Raw genomic sequence first — 19,487 nt, 5'->3', positions numbered from 1 at the left:
TGAGGGGTTTCTCATCTCCATAATCAGCACCAACGGCAGTTTGTGGTTTTTAACTTTAGAAATCCCCATATAAGCGGAATACTGTGTTCTAAACCTTCAATGTTAAATGACTAAGAAGAATGAAATGGCCTGACTTAGAGTCCATTCCAAGTCACCAAGAGGGTTTTTGAATGATATTTGTAATAATTTTGAATTATTTCTAATAAAAGAATATCTGAGCAACAATAGTTCTACATTTTTCCAAAAGATTGAATATGGCAATTTGAATTTATTCAAATTCAGTTAGATAGTTTAGAAACATTTTGAAAGTTACTGCACAAAAATCTCTTTATTTTGAATAATTTCTAAACATCTACATGATTCATTCAGGTTTAGAAATATTTACAAAAAATGGTAGGAAATGGTAGATAATGGTGGAAAAACGAGTTCAACAGCCAGTGAAGAAGTAGGGCAAGACGAAAGGGTGCCGTCCTTCTATTCTAACAGAGATCTGCTTCCGTTCAGACGACGCTAGACATTGTCCACACGGTTTGCTGTCTTTCACGACAAAAAACCAACGTAAGTCGCAATTTTTCCTCAGAACTTTCTTAGCAAATGTTCACGGTGCTATCGAGGTTAACATTGGCTATTTTGCTACAGTAAAAGTTTAATTGACAATCGCACAATTATGGAGCAAAGTAAATATCAGTAATTAATTGCATGTAATCGCCTTTATAGGGGGAACAGCTGAACATCTAGTTGTTACAATAGCCTTGTTTGCATGCAAATTATCAACATGGATCCCTTATCATAATTATAGCATCCCTTCAGCAATATTTGCATCCTTTATTTCTCATACTGTCTGCTGAATACTCTACTGATCATTGGTGTAAAACCAAGCTACAGATTTGGCTTTGTTGACTCACAGTTTTCGTCTGCTGAATACTCTATTGATCATTGGTGTCAAACCAAGCTACAGATTTGGCTTTTTTGACTGTTTTCGTCTGCTGAATACTCTATTGATCATTGGTGTCAAACCAAGCTACAGATTTGGCTTTGTTGACTGTTTTCGTCTGCTGAATACTCTATTGATCATTGGTGTCAAACCAAGCTACAGATTTGGCTTTGTTGACTGTTTTCGTCTGCTGAATACTCTATTGATCATTGTGTCAAACCAAGCTACAGATTTGGCTTTGTTGACTGTTTTCGTCTGCTGAATACTCTATTGATCATTGGTGTCAAACCAAGCTACAGATTTGGCTTTGTTGACTGTTTTCGTCTGCTGAATACTCTATTGATCATTGGTGTCAAACCAAGCTACAGATTTGGCTTTGTTGACTGTTTTCGTCTGCTGAATACTCTATTGATCATTGTGTCAAACCAAGCTACAGATTTGGCTTTGTTGACTGTTTTCGTCTGCTGAATACTCTATTGATCATTGGTGTCAAACCAAGCTACAGATTTGGCTTTGTTGACTGTTTTCTTCATTAACGTTGCATTTTAGGTATAGCAGTGGCTCGATAAAAAAAAACCATGAATAAAACACTTTGCTTTTTTGACAGAGTTGCAATATAGTCTTCAGTCAAGCCTGCTCCTTAAGGTCCTCTAGCCACCAACAAGCGGGCAAAGCTCACAAGGCATTACTACAGGCCAGGCGCCATACACTTTCTTCTCATCACCGAGTCACATGTTCTATTTGCATGACGTGACGTCTTAAAAGCAGTGGATTGCTTATTCCTTGACAAAACTGGAGTTGATAAGTCTACTTTGTTGCTGTTGTTATTGGAAAATTACAGTTCAACATTGATCAAGAATGATTTCTATCAACACAGATTATATTTGAAGTAAAAAAATTGCCTATTCGTCTTTAGATTTAAGACTTTCGACCTTCTTGACGAAAGTTCGGATGTCTTCAGCCAGTAAGGCAGGCTTCTCTTTCGCGGCGAAGTGTCCTCCGTCGGGCATGAGAGTGTAGTGGACAAGGTTTGGGTGGAAGAGTCTACAAAAGGCCTCGGGGTTGTGGCCTAGCTCGTGAGGGAACGACGCTATTCCCGTCGGTACGGTAACCTGCATACTGAGAGAGTGAGAAAACGTCCCATTGCCCTTGCGTTACAAAAAAAAGGAAGGATGGTATATAAAAGCATGCTTTGATGAAATGTCTAAACTAAGAACTCAAACAAAAATGTTATAATCAAGTTAGGCTTTGACCAGCGTATATAGAGAAGCCGCGAAACATGACTGGAATAGACCTCTTTCCAATTATGGCGGCCAATTTGAACTTACAATCGAAGTTAGCATACCTATGCTATAAAACAGGCTTATAAGTAGAGATCACCAACTGCAGCCTCGTTTTGGTGCCAACTCTGGCATAGTCCCGCAATGAATTCAAAATGGCCGCCTCAATTGAAAATACTAGTAGTTCTATCACTTGTTCAGAGGTTTCGAAGAGAATACTTGGTTTAGAAAAATGACAGGGAAAGGAGTGTATACCCGAAAAATTGCATTATAATAAAAAATGTTTAAAAATTGTGCAGAAAGTTTATAAACTATATATCTGAACCACTGCTCTTCCCCAATCTGTCCATGGCAAGAAAAGGCCAAAAGACACGTACTTACCATAAATATCTACGTTAATAAGTTTATGATCACCAATGAAATCAACCCACCGGTTGGTTTCCATTGCCTTTCCAGCAAACTCTTCCTTGTAGAACCTCATGGATGACGTAATGGTTCCAGTCAGCCAGTAGATCATCACACTGGTTAGCATGTCATCCTGGGGAGGAGAACACACAGATACAGCCAACACTGGGAAGGAGAACAGGATATTGATCAGGACACCCTGGGAAGGAGAGCACACAGATGAAGCGAACACTGGGAGAAAGAACAGGATATTGATCAGGACACCCTGGGAAGAAGAACACACAGGTATAGCCTACACTGGGAGAGAGAACAGGATATTGATCAGGACACCCTGGGAAGGAGAGCACACAGATAAAGCCTACACTGGGAGAGAGAACAGGATATTGATCAGGACACCCTGGGAAGGAGAGCACACAGATAAAGCCTACACTGGGAGAGAGAACAGGATATTGATCAGGACACCCTGGGAAGGAGAGCACACAGATAAAGCCTACACTGGGAGAGAGAACAGGATATTGATCAGGACACCCTGGGAAAGAGAGCACACAGATGAAGCCTACACTGGGAGAGAGAACAGGATATTGATCAGGACACCCTGGGAAGGAGAGCACACAGATGAAGCTACACTGGGAGGGAGAACATGATATCGATCAGGACACCCTGGGAAGGAGAGTACACAGATGAAGGTTACACTGGGAAGGAGAACAGGAAGCTGATTGGTCAGTCATTCTGAAGAAAGCTACATTGCCCGACGAAAGTTCGGTGAGTTGTTCTTTCATTATCTTGACCATGAATTTATACCAACATGCCTTTGCCAGGGCAAGACTATGCAAATATGAACACGGTTTTATTCCATTAATGTGACTGAATGATTTTAAATTCCTATAATGGCTTATTGTTACCCTGTACCTTGGTGTAGTATTTCTCAAGCCCTCCATCAGCCAAGTCCCTGTTTGCTGGGTTTGTCCAAGTGGAGAATTTCTCTAGGATGTAGGCGGCCAGACCAACGGGAGAGTCATTCAGGGCAAAACCTAAAAGACACAGTTTTTTTCATCGATTAATTTACTGGTTTAAAAAAAAAAAATCTTCTTTTATTGCATTTCACAAAATGATACAAAAACACATAATACAAACAAGAGAAAAAACAAAGTACAGGAAAAATAAACATAAGCTACGGATCCAACATAACAAGTAAAGGTGGAAACAGAAATGAGCTACAACGTAAAGATATGAGTAATATCCAAGATATTATAGTAATAATAGCATCATTGGCAAATAAATATAACAAAATCAGTATCAACCAAAGATGACAGAATATTGATATTAAACAGAACTAATGTTGACAAAAGCAATTGATGAAGATGATAAATAATGAAGATGACAAAGCCCATATCAACAAAAATATCAGAACATAAATAACATAAAAAAACTAATGGTGACAAATCAAGAAACAAACAAACAAACAAGCAAACAGACAAACAAATAAACACACAATCACGCCATATACAATACCTACATTTTCCCTGGGGGTAAGAAACAAATGAATGTCATTTAACAATGTTTTTATTGGTCAGAAACTACCCGCAATGGCGCCATCAGGTGACTTCAACACGACCTACCCCAACCGAAGTCAGGTACCCATTTACACCTAGAGTGAGGAAAGTCGTGTTAAGTGCCTTCCCGAAGGGCACAAGATCGGTGACATGACAGGATTCGAGCTCGGGACCTCTCGGTTCTGAGCCGAACGCTCTGCCGTTGCGCCACACGACCCCACTGTGGTCAATCAATCAATCAATCAATCAATCAATCAATCAATATCCACGTACTTACCGACAGTGTCTGGTTTGGTTGCCTGTATGTGCATGTATCCAGTCTCCTGTAGCAGCGTCGTCACCATATTGCCGTAGGGGTAAAGCTAGAAAAGAAAAAGGCTATCGTGAAAAATGATATTACAATATCTATCGCTATAATGATGTTATCATTTTAGTCACTTCATACTCTGCACACCATTAGCCAAATTTAAACACGTGGACTATGCTAAAAAACACAAATGTAAATCGGGCCCATTTTGCCAACCAGCTTTGAATTTCTCACCACCTTCATATATTTAAACAAAAACCATGAAAATGTATCAAAATACATACTCGATTGTATTCCTCAGGCTTCAATCCGACCAGAGAGGGGAAGACGCTGCCCACCATGGTACGGAAAATCAACCCAGCATCACCCATGTCAACGATAGGCATGCTGCTATGCAGTCCCGTTATCACGCTTAATACGGGTAAATAGAGGAGACCAATCAGAGAGCGTTTATCACATGACGTCATCGCCGCGGCCGCGGCCATGTTGGTGTCCCATTTTGCATTTCACCAACTCCAGACAGACGGATTTGGACCATCGCACACCGGGGCATACCCCTTCTCTTTTTCGAAAGGTGTGGTGGGTTCTTTAACGTGCACGAGGTGTGGCTCTCTCCAAACACGGGACCTCCATTTAACGTCCTATAAAGTTAACCTATACGATCAGTTGAAGCAAAATGACACCAACATGGCTGCCAGCACAGGGCTCGAAATTTTTTTTTGGAAATAGGTGCACTGGTGCACCCAACCCCAAAAAATAGGTGCACAGAAAGAATGTTGGGTGCACCACACAACATAAAGTTAAATGTCCACAAAAGAAATTGCTTCCTCTCTTAATAACTTAAATCTGTAGCTAGCTTAAGTAATACATCAAATAAAGTACAACAGAAGGTAATGTACATACATTTCAAGAATATTCTGTATACTAGTGTACAAATGTACCTTTATCCTATAGCCTACAAAAATATTTAGGTGCACTGGTGCACCCACAGTCAAAAATTGGTGCACAGCTCCAATATCGGGTGCACAAAGGTGCACATGCAGCACCTACAGGCCTCATTGATATGGAATGTGGGTGAAAACGCTTTATAGAGGAGACCAATGTACCGCGATCCTGTCCATCACAATTAGCAGTCCAACCAATGATAGCATTGCAATTATCGGCTCGACCATTGAGAGAGTGGCTATACAAGTCGGTCACATATTTGCATCGCTTTTTTTTTATACTGCATTTCTAGTTTTGACCGGCGAAGCTATTGAATCGGTTCTATATCAAAGTCTGTTGATGTTCTTCTACAAAGTATTCATCGCTTCTTTTTTTTTCTAAAACGCAGAATAATTTGTTGACGCGATCAAAGTAAAGGTAATGACAGTACCGTACCTTGGCTTCATCAGAGTCATAATACGTGTGATTAAAGAACCCCAGTCTCCGCCCTGTAAGTAGAACTTTTCAAATCCCAGCCTCTCCATTAGCTTTAGGAACATCTGGGCAGCAGCCATCTGGTCAAAACCTGCACGGCAGATGAACAACCAGTAATAACGTGATGTAAAGGACCAGCAGTAACAGCAGTAACGGACCAGTTAACAGCAGTCGACGTGCTTATGGGGTGGCATACCCTTTCGTTGGCGGATACAAGACGGGGATGTGCTAGTTCTCCCGTCCGGGTGAATGGCGTAAATCCCCATATGGCTGATACGATACGGAGGTTCGCCAGGCCTCCATCCGGGTGATTTGTAGTGAATCACCAACTCCAGACAGAAGGATTTGGACCATCGCACACCGGGGCATACCCCTTCTCTTTTTCGAAAGGTGTGGTGGGTTCTTTAACGTGCACGAGGTGTGGCTCTCTCAAAACACGGGACCTCCATTTAACGTTCTATAAGAAGAACGTCCCTAACCGGAGCTAGCACATCAGTAGTGGACAGTTCACAGCAGTAACGGAATAGTTAACAGCAGTAACGGATCATTTAACAGCGATAACGTCACTGCGTGATCGTAATATTCACATGTTTAAAATTCTTGCTCTTTGTCTATCATTGCCGTGATGACTCTTTGTTTACCCATTACAAACATGAAGGCTACAAACCAAGAACGCCATCGAAGAGTCGCCATAGGTGTTTAAAGTCAAGCACAACTTTGATGTAGCTCAACGTGATAGCAGTTCATAAAAATGTGTCTGCTTTGGGGTTTTGATTTTGTTTTGATCTTATCTCATTATTTTGTCGTTAACAGTTATGCAAATTAAAAAAAAAAGAAATTTGTTATATTTCTTTGCAATAGAGGAAGAAACACTCACCTTTCTTATGCGGCATCTCGGAGAAGCCATGGCCAGGGATAGAGGGGGCAATGACCTCAAACACATCATCCTCACTCCCCCCATGACTTGTCGGATCTACCAACATCGGGATCATCTTATAAAACTCAAACGGGGAGCTTGGCCATCCGTGAACGATCATGAGGGGCTTTGCGGTTTGACCTGGCTTCAGTTTGGGTTTTACGTGAATGAAATGTAGGTCGATACCCTCAATGTTTGTTTTGTAATGGGGAAACGTGTTTAGGTATGTTTCCTGTTTTTTCCAATCGTATTCATCCTTCCAGTAAGTGACCAGATCTTGCATGTAGTCGACACGGAAGCCATATTGGAATTCCACATTTTCAAGAGCCTCGAACGTACGTACGTTTTTGAGCCGGCTTTTGAGATCAACCAATGCAGTGTCTGGTACAGTTACGGAGATTTCGTGAATCTTGTCGTGGTCTTTTGGTGGTTTGGATGTAGGTTTTGCCCCCCTCCCCCAGTAGTTGTCTTGGAACTCAAGGGGTTCTGGTGGCGTCTTGAAGACTCCGCTAAGGAAGAGACCAGTTGCCACGGCAACCAAGACGACGATGGTGGTGATCTTCCAACCCATGGCTGTGAAGAAATAACGAGAAGTCTAAGATCATGAAATCTGGTGTGTGTTTTTTTTTACAGCGGGTTTAAATAAGTGATGCTGTTGTAAAATCGCGTACGCTCCTGTAACCTAGCCTGAGTACCAACCTCCGTAGTAACCGCTGACTCAAAAGAATTCGCTTGCTAACCACGGAGTCTGACCCTGCGCGTATCCGTAACGGCTGTCTCATTATATGTTACGTAATGAGGGGAATTCGAGCTGCGTTCGGTGGGCGGGGCCTCATTTGCGTAGTGCCATTTTTCGTTCCAAGGTGTCTCTATTCAGTTCTTAGAACCTACCCGTTACGAAGAACAGTGTGGCATGGGGAGGGGCTTAGACGAATGGGGCCAATCAGCGAGCTCGTTCAAAATCTAAACGAATATCTGAATAACAGCCGTTACGGATACGCGCAGGGTCAGACTCCGTGGTTAGCAAGCGAATTCTTTTGAGCCAGCGGTCATTACGGAGGTTGATACTCTGGCTACCTGTAACCTCCTTGATTCAACAGAAAATTTCAAATTTTGAGCTGTTAACTTAAATGTATTATTTATGGAACAAGCGTGGCGCAACGGTTCGAGCGTAGGACTTAGAACCAGAGCCGAAAAAAAGAAGATGATGAACTGATATAATCTATGCAAATGAGACAAATCAAACCTAAGAGTCTCTTCTGTCCTATTTGCGGAGAGGACAAAGAGACTCGGGAGCTTAGGTTTGCCATCAATCATGTCAATGTTTGCGCTGTCTTATGTAGCGTAGCTAGCTTGCCCCACCCTTAGCACCACCGATAACTCACTGTATATTCTCCTTTACCCATATCACTATATGCACTAGCCTGGGTGCCAGACCACCGGCTCCTGGAGCTAATCCTTCGGCCGGGGAAGCAACTCGCGCCGCCGCCACAGATAGCACACGGCCCACTAGGTCTTCCCCGCCCAGAAGGGGTTATCATCGCATCGCGCGAAAGGTCTGGTATCCAGGCTATATATGCACATGGTATCGAGATCAAATCCTATACTTATAGATAATGCTAACAGGGTCATCCTAAAACAAGCCGCTAGGGGGTCTAAACTTATGTCACATTGCCGAGAGCAATGAAGAACTAAGACTGTAAAAAGAACATCAAACCAATCAAGTCAAGGTGTAGCATTGCTGCAATTAATTTCGGGTTTTCACCTTTGATCGAGATCACAAAAATCTTTCTAGGGCCAACCTCCAGGCTACGAATGCTTGAGTTTTCCCTTGACCCAGTCCCCGAATTAGCAAACAAAATGACCAAGGTCCGACCCCCCCCCCCCCTCCCCGTCTTGATACCTGGTCCCACCCCTCCCCTTGATATGACATGTATTAACGGTAAACTATCTAAACTGAACGATGTTATCAATAGAAAACGAGGAAGTAACGTTATATCCCCCACCTTACATAAAGATGTCCACGCGTGTGTATCCGGGTTTGTGTAGAGCAAACTAGGTCGCCTCTAGGTAGTTTTCACCAGTTTATGCCTGCCAACGTGCAGTTTGCCCCAGGAGGTTTGGCTATGTACAAATAAAGGTGTGGCCATGTTGACGCTACGGGTCATTGACCTAGATGGTGGCAACGCTTCAAGAGCGTGCCAAATGTTGTATTGGGGTAGCTTTATTATTGCTATGTCGGTGAAAAGTAGTCTCTTGATCTATTTCAGGGCAATCGAAAAAAAAACATACACAAATAAGCTATGCCTAAGGCTATTGGCAAGATGATCCTGTCAGTAGTGCCAAAATTTCTTCTGCTGACAGGATCATCTTGTCAGCAGTGCACTTTTTTCTTAAGCTGGCAGGATCATCCTGTCAGTAGCCACTTCCATAAGCTACCCCAATCAGGAATAAGGCAGAAAAAACAAACCCTATGTCAACTGATTCAACTGTTTAAATCCGGCAATGTTTTCCTTTCATAGACTTTGATAATACGCGCTGTGGTGTTTTCTGGGCGATTAGAGGTCATGAATAAACAGCGCTTACCGATTTGAAGCGTGCGGAGTTCATTACCGTCTTAGAATCTAACTTTCGCACGCTAAGAAGAATTATCGCAAAATGGGCATTACCGGGTTTTACGACACCCTGCTGGTGCATCTTGGGAAGTGTTAAATCGGCGAATAGTCAGACACCAGGAGGTCTATAACTGATATTGACATCAGTCTTCCCAAGACCCATGTACCAAATATCATCTCAATCCATTCAGAGGTTATGAAGTTATTCTGCCAGCAAGTAATTACCTTTACAGTTGAGGTAACAATACCACAATTACAAAAGTATCCCAGCTACATGCCCTAGGATTCCGAATAACTTGGAGCGGTCTACTTTAAATGCACAAAACGCCCATGCAGACGTTTGAGATTCGAATGCATGAGTTTCCCTTGACCCAGTCCCCGAATTGGCAAATGTCCAATTGGCAAATGTCCAAGGTCCGACGCCCCCTCCCCGTCTTGATACCTGGCCCCACCCCTCCCCTTCAATATGATGTACATGTATTAACGGTAAACGTCTAAACTGAACGATGTTATCAATAGAAAACGAGGAAGTATATCTCCACCTTATATAAAGTTGCCCGCGCGTGTGTATCCTGGTTTGTGTAGAACAAACTAGCTCGTTTCTAGGTAGTTTTCACCAGTTTATGCCTGCCAACGTGCAGTTTGGCTATGTACACAGGCCTGACCTACCTCACCGAAGAATCCTCAAGCCAGCTGGTATGACCTCAAGGTATCCAAATAAAGGTGTGGCCATGTTCGCGCTACCGGTCATTGACCTTTGCACCAAGATGGTGCATCCTTTGGAGGGATGGAATGATGTAATGGTTTTTGGCAACATCTCAGGAGCGAGCCAAATGTCGTATTATTCCTAGTTGCAAGAATTTCAGGTATTCCACGGGAATTTTCCGAAACTGCCATGCAAGTATTACAAGAACCCAGCAGTTGGTCATGAAAAAAACGATCACACCTACAGATATTTACCTTCGCCGAGAAGGTTTAATATGCATAGGGTAGCGTTTGTGTGTGCGTAGTGGACCAGCATTACTCGAGAATGCCTTGATGGATCATCTTGGTATTTGGTATGTTGGTAGGTTTTGACGAGACATGAAAACGATTAGATTTTGGGCCCCCTAGCAGCGTCTTACGGTACTGCAGTGGAACTTCCTGTTTTGATATCTCGTGTTCTGGACATGCTATGGAACTGATTTTTGAGTGGTAAATAGTTCTTTGGACAGAGAGTAAGTGGTATGGGTTTGGCCCCCCTAGCGGCTTTTTGGGAACTGCAGGAGCAGGTTTTGCGTCTGACTTTGAAAGGGAATAACTCAAGAAGTGCTCGATGATTATTTTCTGTAAGTAGATAGCTTGAGTGATGATGTACATGATTAGAAAGCTCTTATGCAAATCAGTTTCTAATTTGCATAATAAATGAAGAAAGTTTATACATCCGCCAAATTCCATGATAGGACTCTGAAACATGTGACATATGTAACTGAGGAAGAGAGAAATATTACTTGATATGAACTATGCAAATGAAGACCTCATTTGCATAATGAATGAGAAAATACTATAACTCAAGATGGCCTTGATGGATGGTCATGATTCTCGGTAAAATTCCTATTTAAGTACGCACCCCTCCTAACGTACGCACCCCCGATTTGGGGACGATTGCGGGCCAGACTCAGTGAGTTGAAACGTTCAGGGGAAAAACCCTCCTAACGTACGCACCCCTCTCCAGCATTTCGGTGGATAGTTAGAGGTTGACATGATCATCCTTCCGATGATGTTTACCGACTTAAAGGGTTACTGAGAAAATGTTTCTGGGTAAAAAATGTCATGCAATTTAGATATATGTATGATTTATTCTTTATTACTGATTGATTGTGTGGTAGCATTCCACACTTCATTTGCATGAAGATGTACCGTACTCTCAAGCTGATATGCGATTTTTACGAGGAAGAACCCCTCCTGACGTACGCACCCCGACTTTGGCGACGGCCTGGAGCACCTGCTTGCGACTTGAAAAGTTTAAAAAGCGCGTACGTAAATAAGGATTTTACGGTAGCTTGTGTGATGCTTAGTAATTGTTAGTATAATTGGACGATAATTATACAATCAGATTCTTATTTGCATAATTAATGAGGCAACTTAAAAAAAACGCTTTGTTCCATGATATGACCTTTCAAATTGTAACTGAGGAAGAGAGGAATGTTGATTGATAGAAAATATGCAAATGTAGGCCTTATTTGCATACTTAATGAGAAACTACTATAATTCCATACTGGTAAATGACGGCAATTTCATACATTCAATACTTTTTGTGGCATCGGGAAGTTATGTGAATGTGAACATCGTTGAATCAAATTATACTAATAATTTGCATAATTGATGATAATCTTAGCATAACCTTCTTTGTTAAGCTCATAATTTGTTAAGCTCATACTTTGGACATGTTATATTTTAAGACAATCAACTGGTATGATTTATAATTGATGAGAATTACTCCTAATACGCCAGTCATAAAGGTTAAAATCATTTGGGGAAGGTATGAGGTCGTGGAACTCTAGTTGTACATGATATTTTGTAACGACAAAAACAATTCTTTCTGAAGAACATCACCTCTTTTATTACCAACTAGCCATTCATTGACTTTGCATCAGTTCAAAAAAATGCATAATTGACTTAGAAAAGTAGAAAATTAAAACACGTCATAGACTTGTTACATAAAAATTATTTCAATTCTGTAATGAATGCAGCTGTTGATGGGATATGTATGATTTATCATATTATTTTTCATACATGCTAATTGACAGAACCCGGAGACTAAAAAATCCACCCAAGCAACATCACCTTTCCAAACAAACAGCCAAAATTTACAGATAAATTTAAGTACATACTGCTGTGTAGAAAAAATGTACATCTGACTGTAAGTTTGTGCCTTAGGCCAAACCAAACTATTTTGTTCGTTCTCTGACAACTTTTAAGAGGCCAAGATTGAAAAAAGATTGAACGAATATGTCAATTTTACTATAATCACCATCAGAAAATGATCGACCCATTATAAGGTCCTGTTTTTACTTCAGCATTATTGTTTTAAATCTAAAAAACCAACAAATTAATTTGATGTGTGGTCCTTATCATCAATTGCAAGGAAAAGCCATGATTGTTCTGAACATTTCACTTACAGGAGAAGACTTTGTACCTGTCAATATTAATATCAATTTATCATCATTATCAATTCATATAAAACATTCAAAATCAAAGTTCATGACTAAAATTGCATTAGGACATGAAATTGACAATACCTGAGAAGGAAAATTAAGTTCACATTAATAATCAATTATTGTATAAAGTCAATGTTGAATTCTTAGTTACATATTGCATCTTGGTACAGTAATAATTTTTTTTCTTTCAAATGTGTACCTTATGATTTTTATCAAGGACCATGTCCTGTACAAATTGTGAACACTTTTTGCTGGTTCCTTGGATAAGTTTTCCCACTGATTCAAGCATTAAGAATCCTGTTCACATTGTATCAGTTCTCTGAGTGGTCTTCTTGAGCAATTTTGACTGCACTTATACGATAGATCAATCCCATAGCCCCACCTACCTCCGTTAATACATAGAAATGTAGAATTAAAACTTAGAAATGCAGATATTCAACACACATGCAGCCTAAATCTCTCATTGGTTGAATTGATAATTGCCAATCTATCATTGGCTGAAATGCTAATAGGATCGGTCTATATATATAAAGCTGCCATTGGCCGCTATGTTAGTTTGTAACAGCTTGTAGTGTGTGCAGGCCTGGTAGTGTGTACTTCACATTGATCATCACAAGGGAGCTAAACTTAAAAATGAAAGCCTACTATACTACTCAAGTTCTCAAGTTTGAAATGGTGAGAGCCGTGAACTATGACGGACTCATGTAAAACGAGAGAACTTGACTTTGAGGTATATTTACATCTAAGTATAGTAGGCTTTTCAATTTCAAGTTTAGCTCCCCTACAATACACTGGAATAAACACTACTGGTCTGCCACTTTTTCTGGCGCATCCAGAGCCTCTACTTTCCTTACGAACACCCTGATGTCATCTGCCAGTAAACCAGGCTGTTCGAAGGCTGCGAAGTGCCCGCCAGTAGGCATGGTGGTGTAGTGGACCAGGTTCGGGTATCCCCAGTAGCACCAGGACTCGGGGACGTGGCCAATAATCTCATAAGGAAAGGCTGCCACACCCGTAGGTACCGTTACCTGCAGGCTGGGGAATCAATAAGACATGGAAAATTTTCATTTTGATTAGGCCACACTTCCGGTAACTTTACTTCTTGATTTTTGGATTCGCCTTTTTTTTTATGTTAGAGAAAAAAAAAGACTCAAAAAGACAATACGCCATTCAGGATATTAACCCCAAATGTTCAATTTCGATACCAACTGAGGATAGTCTTATTTCTGTATTGTGTATGTTGGGAATTGAAGAAACACTGAGAGAGAGAGAGAGAGAGAGAGAGAGAGAGAGAGAGAGAGAGAGACAGAGAGAGAGAGAGAGAGAGAGAAGAGAGAGAGAGAGAGAGAGAGAGAAGAGAGAGAGAGAGAGAGACAGAGAGAGAGATACACAGAGAGAGAGAGAGAGAGAGAGATACAGACAGAGAGATACAGAGAGAAAGATACACAGAGAGAGACAGAGACAGACAGACAAGCCAGAACCAACAATTAAACCACTTGCAGGGTCTTAGAGACAGTACAATCGACTGTATCAATCACATTAACCGTTGGTATGAAAAGTGACCATAAAGACCATAGGATCACTGGGTCCAAATAATCCTAAATTGTTCATTGTACATACGTTGAAGCCTCCAGTGCCCTGCCAGCAAACGCTTCCTTGTAGAACCTCATGGATGAGGTAATGGTTCCAGTCAGCCAGTAGATCATCACATTGGTCAGCAGCTCATCCTGGGGAGGAGAACACACACTAAATTTACACTGGGAAGGAGAACATACCTGGCAGATAAAGGTTACACTGGGAAAGAGAACACAAAGGTACACACAGGTAAAGGTTGCAAAGGTTACACTCACCTGGGGAGGAGAGAACACAGGTAAAGGTTAATCTGGGAAGGAGAACAGAATATTGTTCAGGGTATCCTGGGGAGGAGAGCACACAGATAGTTAATCTGGGAAGGAGAACAGAATATTGATCAGGGTATCCTGGGGAGGAGAGCACACAGGTGGAGGTTACACTGGGAAGGAGAACAGAATTTTGCCTGGGGTATCCTGCCTGGGGATGGGAAAATGCTTTTTTTGTTTGCATTCAAGCTGCATAATTAATAGAAGTTCAGACTGATTGGTTTGAACTACTCACATCAGGACGTTTAAACCCTATACTTTTATTCCCTGATTTTGTGCCCTTGGGAAAGGCACTTTGCACGACTTTCCTCACTTCACTCAGGTGTAAATGAGTACCTAGCTTCTGTTAGGGACGTCCCTCGGGTAGGACGTTAAATGGAGGTCCCGTGTTTGAGGAGAGCCACACCTCGATCACGTTAAAGAACCCACTACACTTATCGAAAAGAGTAGGGGTCCTTCCCGGTGTGAGTGGTTCAAAACCTACAATACTATGACCGTACATGGGTTTGCCCTTAGTAATAGCCTCCGGCTAGTTGGGCAACCCTGGCATGTACATGCTGAACCAATAAATAAATGAATAAAAAAAAAATGAGACAATTCTATAATGGCTTGCTTTTGTTACCCTGTACCTTGGTGTAGTATTTCTCGAGCCCTCCATCAGACAAGTCCCTGTTTGCGGGGTTTGTCCAAGTGGAAAATTTCTCTAGGATGTAGGCGGCCAGACCAACGGGGGAGTCATTCAGGGCAAAACCTGAAACAACAGTGCAATCCACATTATAATAATGTCAGTAATAACTGTTAAAGCATGTCAGTAATTGCCAGTAGCTAGTACATGTACTAGTAGTAGCATTTCAGTATCATGTATTATAAACTTAGTAGTTATCAACAGTAATTGATCAGTCACAAGTACATTGTTTGTGTACTCATAGGTACTGTCAGTAATATTACAGGAGTGATGTAAAGTTGATTTATTCAAATGTTACTAAAATGCAACTGCCAGTCTCATCTCAGTACTGATAGTCAATGCTAGGGGAAAATACAAGTATAGAACAGTTTAAAATGATTGATGGTCTACCCACCTTTTTCCGTGAGGCGTAGCGGGCTATTCTAAATTCTAAATAATTGTAGACGGCCCGCTAAAGCTAATTCAATGTTATGCATTGTCTATAATTGGTCGCTTTAATTCTACATACATGTAGCATGTTATTTCTAATCTAGAATTCTAGTCAAAATGCAAGATTGCCCAAAAGTCCAAATGGAATGTCCGGTTGTGTCTTTGATCGCAGCCTATTTTTACCAATGAAGATACAGGAATATAGGGCACTGTGTATAGGAATGCGCATCAATTTACCGATAAGCTTTGCTGTCCTCCTAAATTTACCGTTAAGCGTCGCCAGCCTTCCTTAATTTACCACTAAGGGTTCCCAAGTCCCCCATGTAGACCCTCATGATTTGACAGTTGACTGTGCATACCGACAGTGTCAGGTTTTGAAGCTTGCAGGTGGTAGTAGCCTGACTCCTGTAGGGTGAAAGAGAGCTGTCTGCTTGCAGGATACACCTGGATAAGTGAAAAGAAACAAGCTTAAGTCGTTAAGAGCTATGATCTTACTCTTACATCATGACGATAGCATGTCCAGGAAATGAGGTATCAAAATCAGAAGTTCCACTGTAGTAACATAACAAGCCTCTAGGGGGCCTGAACCATCTCAATATCAAGACATACCCAAATATCAAATATCAAGACAATCCATCCAGCTGCAGGCATTTCCTAGTTATGAGAGTTATGCTGTTCCTTGACGATGAAGAACAAATTATCCTGTTGAATACCTGGAATTTTTGCAACAAGGTATAATGCTACAACATTTGGCTCACCCCTGAGGCTATGCCAAAAAAAACTGAGATATCTAAAGCTTCTATGTCATTGCACTCTATTTCTGATGCAATATACATTTCTTAAACTTCTTTGCTCCAGTGTCATCTTAGACTACAAATGCTGTCACCTTGTCGTAGTCTTCCTCCGTCAACCCAGCCAATGAGGGAGCCACGCTGCCCAGCATCAGATAGAATCCATACGCAGCACTAAACTTCATGGTTGGCATGTTCGTATGAAGTCCCTTTATAACACTACAAAAGAGAGACATAAACAATTTGGGTGAAGGACACGCTTTATATTAGGTACAGGGTTGAAAAGAAATCAGCATACCCTTCAAGTTAAAGCTTTTTCAGTTCATTTTGGTACTGACAGCCATCTACGCATGTGAGACGTGGAAAAGCACCACAGAGACAGTACAAGCTCTTACTAGATACATTCCAGCGCAAATGTCTGAGATCAATCCATGGCATCTCATGGCGAGACCATGTTACAAATGAAGAGCTTATGCAAAGAGCAAAAGTCCCCCCTCTTAGTACATGAAAAGAAGATTAACTTTTGCCGGGCATGCATGGAGATTACCCGAGCACAGAACGACTTGGAAACCGAAAGCTTAAGGCACACGTTCGAGAGGACAGTCTAAGGTCACTCCCAAGCCGAACACTGAAAAACAATGGGACGAAACTGCGATTAAATTCACTTGAGGAAATGGCAGTAGCGGCACAAGACCACAACCTTTGGAGGAAGAGTATCCAAAGCCAAGTTGACCTATGCAACAAAGTTGTGGGAGGATCTAAGGTCTACTAGGTAAGGAAAATCTACTTTCTGTATTGTCTGAATCTTACACAGTAATGTGGGCCTTTAAGAAATGCCAAACTAGAACAGCAGTGGTAAATGTACACCAAACTTAACATCTGACCAATATTTGGTAACCTGTGAGAAAATATCAATTGTCTTAACTCCGTACCTCGGCTTTAGTAAAGCCATGCTACGTGTGATCAGGGCACCCCAGTCTCCACCCTGTACGTAGAACTTCTCAAATCCCAGCCTCTCCATCAGCTTTAGGAACATCTGGCCAGCAGCAATCTGGTCAAAACCTGTACAGAAACAGAGCCAGAACCTTTCTCAGTCAGTCTGCAATGTTTGTTCCCTATGACTGACCCACAAGTTTGGTCATATGACCTGTTGGTCACGTGACTAAGGGTCATGCGACTTAAAGGATCAATGTTCTGAGCTTAGTAAATTAAAGTAAAGTAAGTAAGTTCTGAGCTTGCTAATTAGAATGACTGACCCACCAGTCTTGTCATGTGACTATGGGTCATGTGACTAACGGTCATGTGACCTCAAGTTAAAGGGTCATTGCTTTTAGCTTCTTCAGAATGGCTGACCCACTAGTTAGGTCATGTGACCTGTTAGTCATGTGACTAAGGATCAGTACTTTGAGCTTCTTCAGAATGACTGACTAATCAATTTTGTTATGTGACACTTTAGAATTCCTGGAACCCTTGACACATTACTACAGGCATTAGTGAACAAAAAAATGGGTAATAGCTTATATGCTTAACAAAAGCCAGTAAATGATACAAAACGTAGTGAGCCATTGAAAGAAAAGTTAGATTCTTTCATATTTAAGCTCATAGTTTTTTCCTTGTATACTGTAACAATAGCATTGAGAGATATTTCAAAACTCACCTTTTTTATGAGGAACCTCAGAGAAGCCATAACCAGGGATAGAGGGGGCAATGACCTCAAACACATCATCCTCACTCCCCCCATGACTTGTCGGATCTACCAACATCGGGATCATCTTATAAAACTCAAACACAGAGCCTGGCCAACCGTGAACTAGCAACAGAGGCTTAGCGGTTTGACCCGGCTTCAGTTTGGGTTTAACGCGAACGAAGTGCACGTCGATTCCCTCAATTTTGGTTTTGTAATGAAGAAATGTGTTTAAGTATGCCTCTTGCTTTCTCCAGTCATACTGTGTTTTCCAATAGTTCACGAGGTCAATCATGTAGTCGCGGTGGAAGCCATATTGAAACTGGACGTCTTCGAGAGCTTCGAAGAATCGTGTGCTTGAGAGGCGATTTTTTAGATCTGCTATCGCAGAATCTGACACGTTTACAATAATGCCGTACACCTTTTCATCTTCTTTTGTTTCGGGTGATGGTTTTGCCCCCCTCCCCCAGTAGTTGTCTTGGAACTCAAGAGGCTCTGGTGGGGTTTCCAAGACTCCAGAGAATAAAACTGCTATCGCCACGGCAACTACGACAAAAAAGGTGGTGAGCTTCCAACCCATGGCTCCTGAGAAGTATCTATACTGAGAAGAAAAAATACATGATAGAGTTTAATAATGAAATACATTAGATATCTGTACATTCTTTTACTTCTAGCTATGGTAATGATCTTAATTATTTAGTACTGGAACTATCTATGACATAATACAAAACCGTTTATTTCGGCAAAGGAAAGAAATTTTTTTTTTTGTGATTTACAAATTCATGTAGCCTTTACTGTGTGGTATCCAACATTTCCAGAGCTTTCTTAAATGATAATATAATATCATCATAATATAAAGTATACTATGTATACTCCGAAACAGCTATTCCATCAGATGACTACTAGTAATCTTGGCAAATTAATGAACAGTTTTCATTGTATCATTCACAATTGATATGCACAGAATTACAGGGGTCCTCTTTACCTTTGTACCTTTTCTTCAAAAGAGGACCTCTATCTCAAAATGACCCTTGTACTATGATCCAGAAAATTCGCACCCTTAAGTTTAAGTGTCGAATGGTATCCATCATTGCCACATCGACACTGGGTTTACAAAAAGGTTCAGTCACAGGTTACCTTAAGATGGCCGCCAAGACGTTTTTCTAGACCAAGACGCGCAAATGTAGGTCGTTGTTCTACTTTTCCAGAGAACAAATAAACCAAGATACGCGCCTTACAGGTCACCACTGGTCATTAACCTTTCACCTCTACCGCATCAAAACTCAAAAGCAGATGAAGGTATAAAACCACAGAATTCCACGGTACGCATATATTTGATACAATAAATATACAAAGATTAAAATATTAAAT

The 19,487-nt window shown here is 41.2% G+C and overlaps 2 protein-coding genes across 6 annotated transcripts; both read right to left on the bottom strand.

Annotated features, from left to right (window-relative positions):
• Window positions 1-686: 686 nt before the first annotated feature.
• Window positions 687-10,155, bottom strand: LOC136424831 (epoxide hydrolase 1-like). Of its 4 annotated transcripts, none has more exons than XM_066413498.1 (8): window positions 10,099-10,154; window positions 6,776-7,387; window positions 5,860-5,989; window positions 4,764-4,890; window positions 4,450-4,534; window positions 3,529-3,650; window positions 2,646-2,752; window positions 687-2,053 (listed from the first exon to the last, which is right to left on the bottom strand). In XM_066413498.1, the coding sequence occupies exons 2-8, from the start codon at window positions 7,383-7,385 to the stop codon at window positions 1,837-1,839; spliced, it is 1,398 nt and encodes a 465-aa protein (XP_066269595.1). In that variant the 5' UTR covers window positions 7,386-7,387; window positions 10,099-10,154; the 3' UTR covers window positions 687-1,836. The 4 variants fall into 4 exon arrangements, 3 of the variants coding, with proteins under 3 accessions (XP_066269595.1, XP_066269596.1, XP_066269597.1); XM_066413499.1 differs by lacking the exon at window positions 10,099-10,154 and adding an exon at window positions 9,972-10,065; XM_066413500.1 differs by lacking the exon at window positions 10,099-10,154 and adding an exon at window positions 8,821-8,940.
• Window positions 10,156-12,004: 1,849 nt separating this feature from the next.
• On the bottom strand, window positions 12,005-19,388 carry LOC136424829 (epoxide hydrolase 1-like). 2 transcript variants are annotated; one of them, XM_066413496.1, is made up of 8 exons: window positions 19,254-19,388; window positions 18,090-18,717; window positions 17,365-17,494; window positions 16,528-16,651; window positions 16,001-16,085; window positions 15,157-15,278; window positions 14,250-14,356; window positions 12,005-13,664 (listed from the first exon to the last, which is right to left on the bottom strand). In XM_066413496.1, the coding sequence occupies exons 2-8, from the start codon at window positions 18,694-18,696 to the stop codon at window positions 13,433-13,435; spliced, it is 1,407 nt and encodes a 468-aa protein (XP_066269593.1). In that variant the 5' UTR covers window positions 18,697-18,717; window positions 19,254-19,388; the 3' UTR covers window positions 12,005-13,432. The 2 variants fall into 2 exon arrangements, with proteins under 2 accessions (XP_066269593.1, XP_066269594.1); XM_066413497.1 differs by having other exon boundaries at window positions 18,090-18,712.
• Window positions 19,389-19,487: the final 99 nt, after the last annotated feature.

This window comes from Branchiostoma lanceolatum, chromosome 18 (assembly GCF_035083965.1).
Source record: "Branchiostoma lanceolatum isolate klBraLanc5 chromosome 18, klBraLanc5.hap2, whole genome shotgun sequence".
In the NCBI taxonomy this organism is placed as follows: domain Eukaryota; kingdom Metazoa; phylum Chordata; class Leptocardii; order Amphioxiformes; family Branchiostomatidae; genus Branchiostoma; species Branchiostoma lanceolatum.
Note: the sequence above shows the minus strand (reverse complement) of the source record. Positions and strands in the feature narration are given on the sequence as shown.

Coding starts and splice junctions, on each gene's coding strand:
- LOC136424831 (XM_066413498.1), bottom strand. CDS start 7,385: ATGGGTTGGAAGATCACCACCATCGTCGTCTTGGTTGCCGTGGCAACT. Junction 4,891..5,859: donor ATGACTCTGATGAAGCCAAG/GTACGGTACTGT, acceptor ACCCGTATTAAG/CGTGATAACGGGACTGCATA. Junction 4,535..4,763: donor AGCCTGAGGAATACAATCGA/GTATGTATTTTG, acceptor TTTCTTTTCTAG/CTTTACCCCTACGGCAATAT.
- LOC136424829 (XM_066413496.1), bottom strand. CDS start 18,696: ATGGGTTGGAAGCTCACCACCTTTTTTGTCGTAGTTGCCGTGGCGATA. Junction 14,357..15,156: donor TCGAGAAATACTACACCAAG/GTACAGGGTAAC, acceptor TCTCCTCCCCAG/GATGAGCTGCTGACCAATGT. Junction 13,665..14,249: donor AGGGCACTGGAGGCTTCAAC/GTATGTACAATG, acceptor TTGATTCCCCAG/CCTGCAGGTAACGGTACCTA.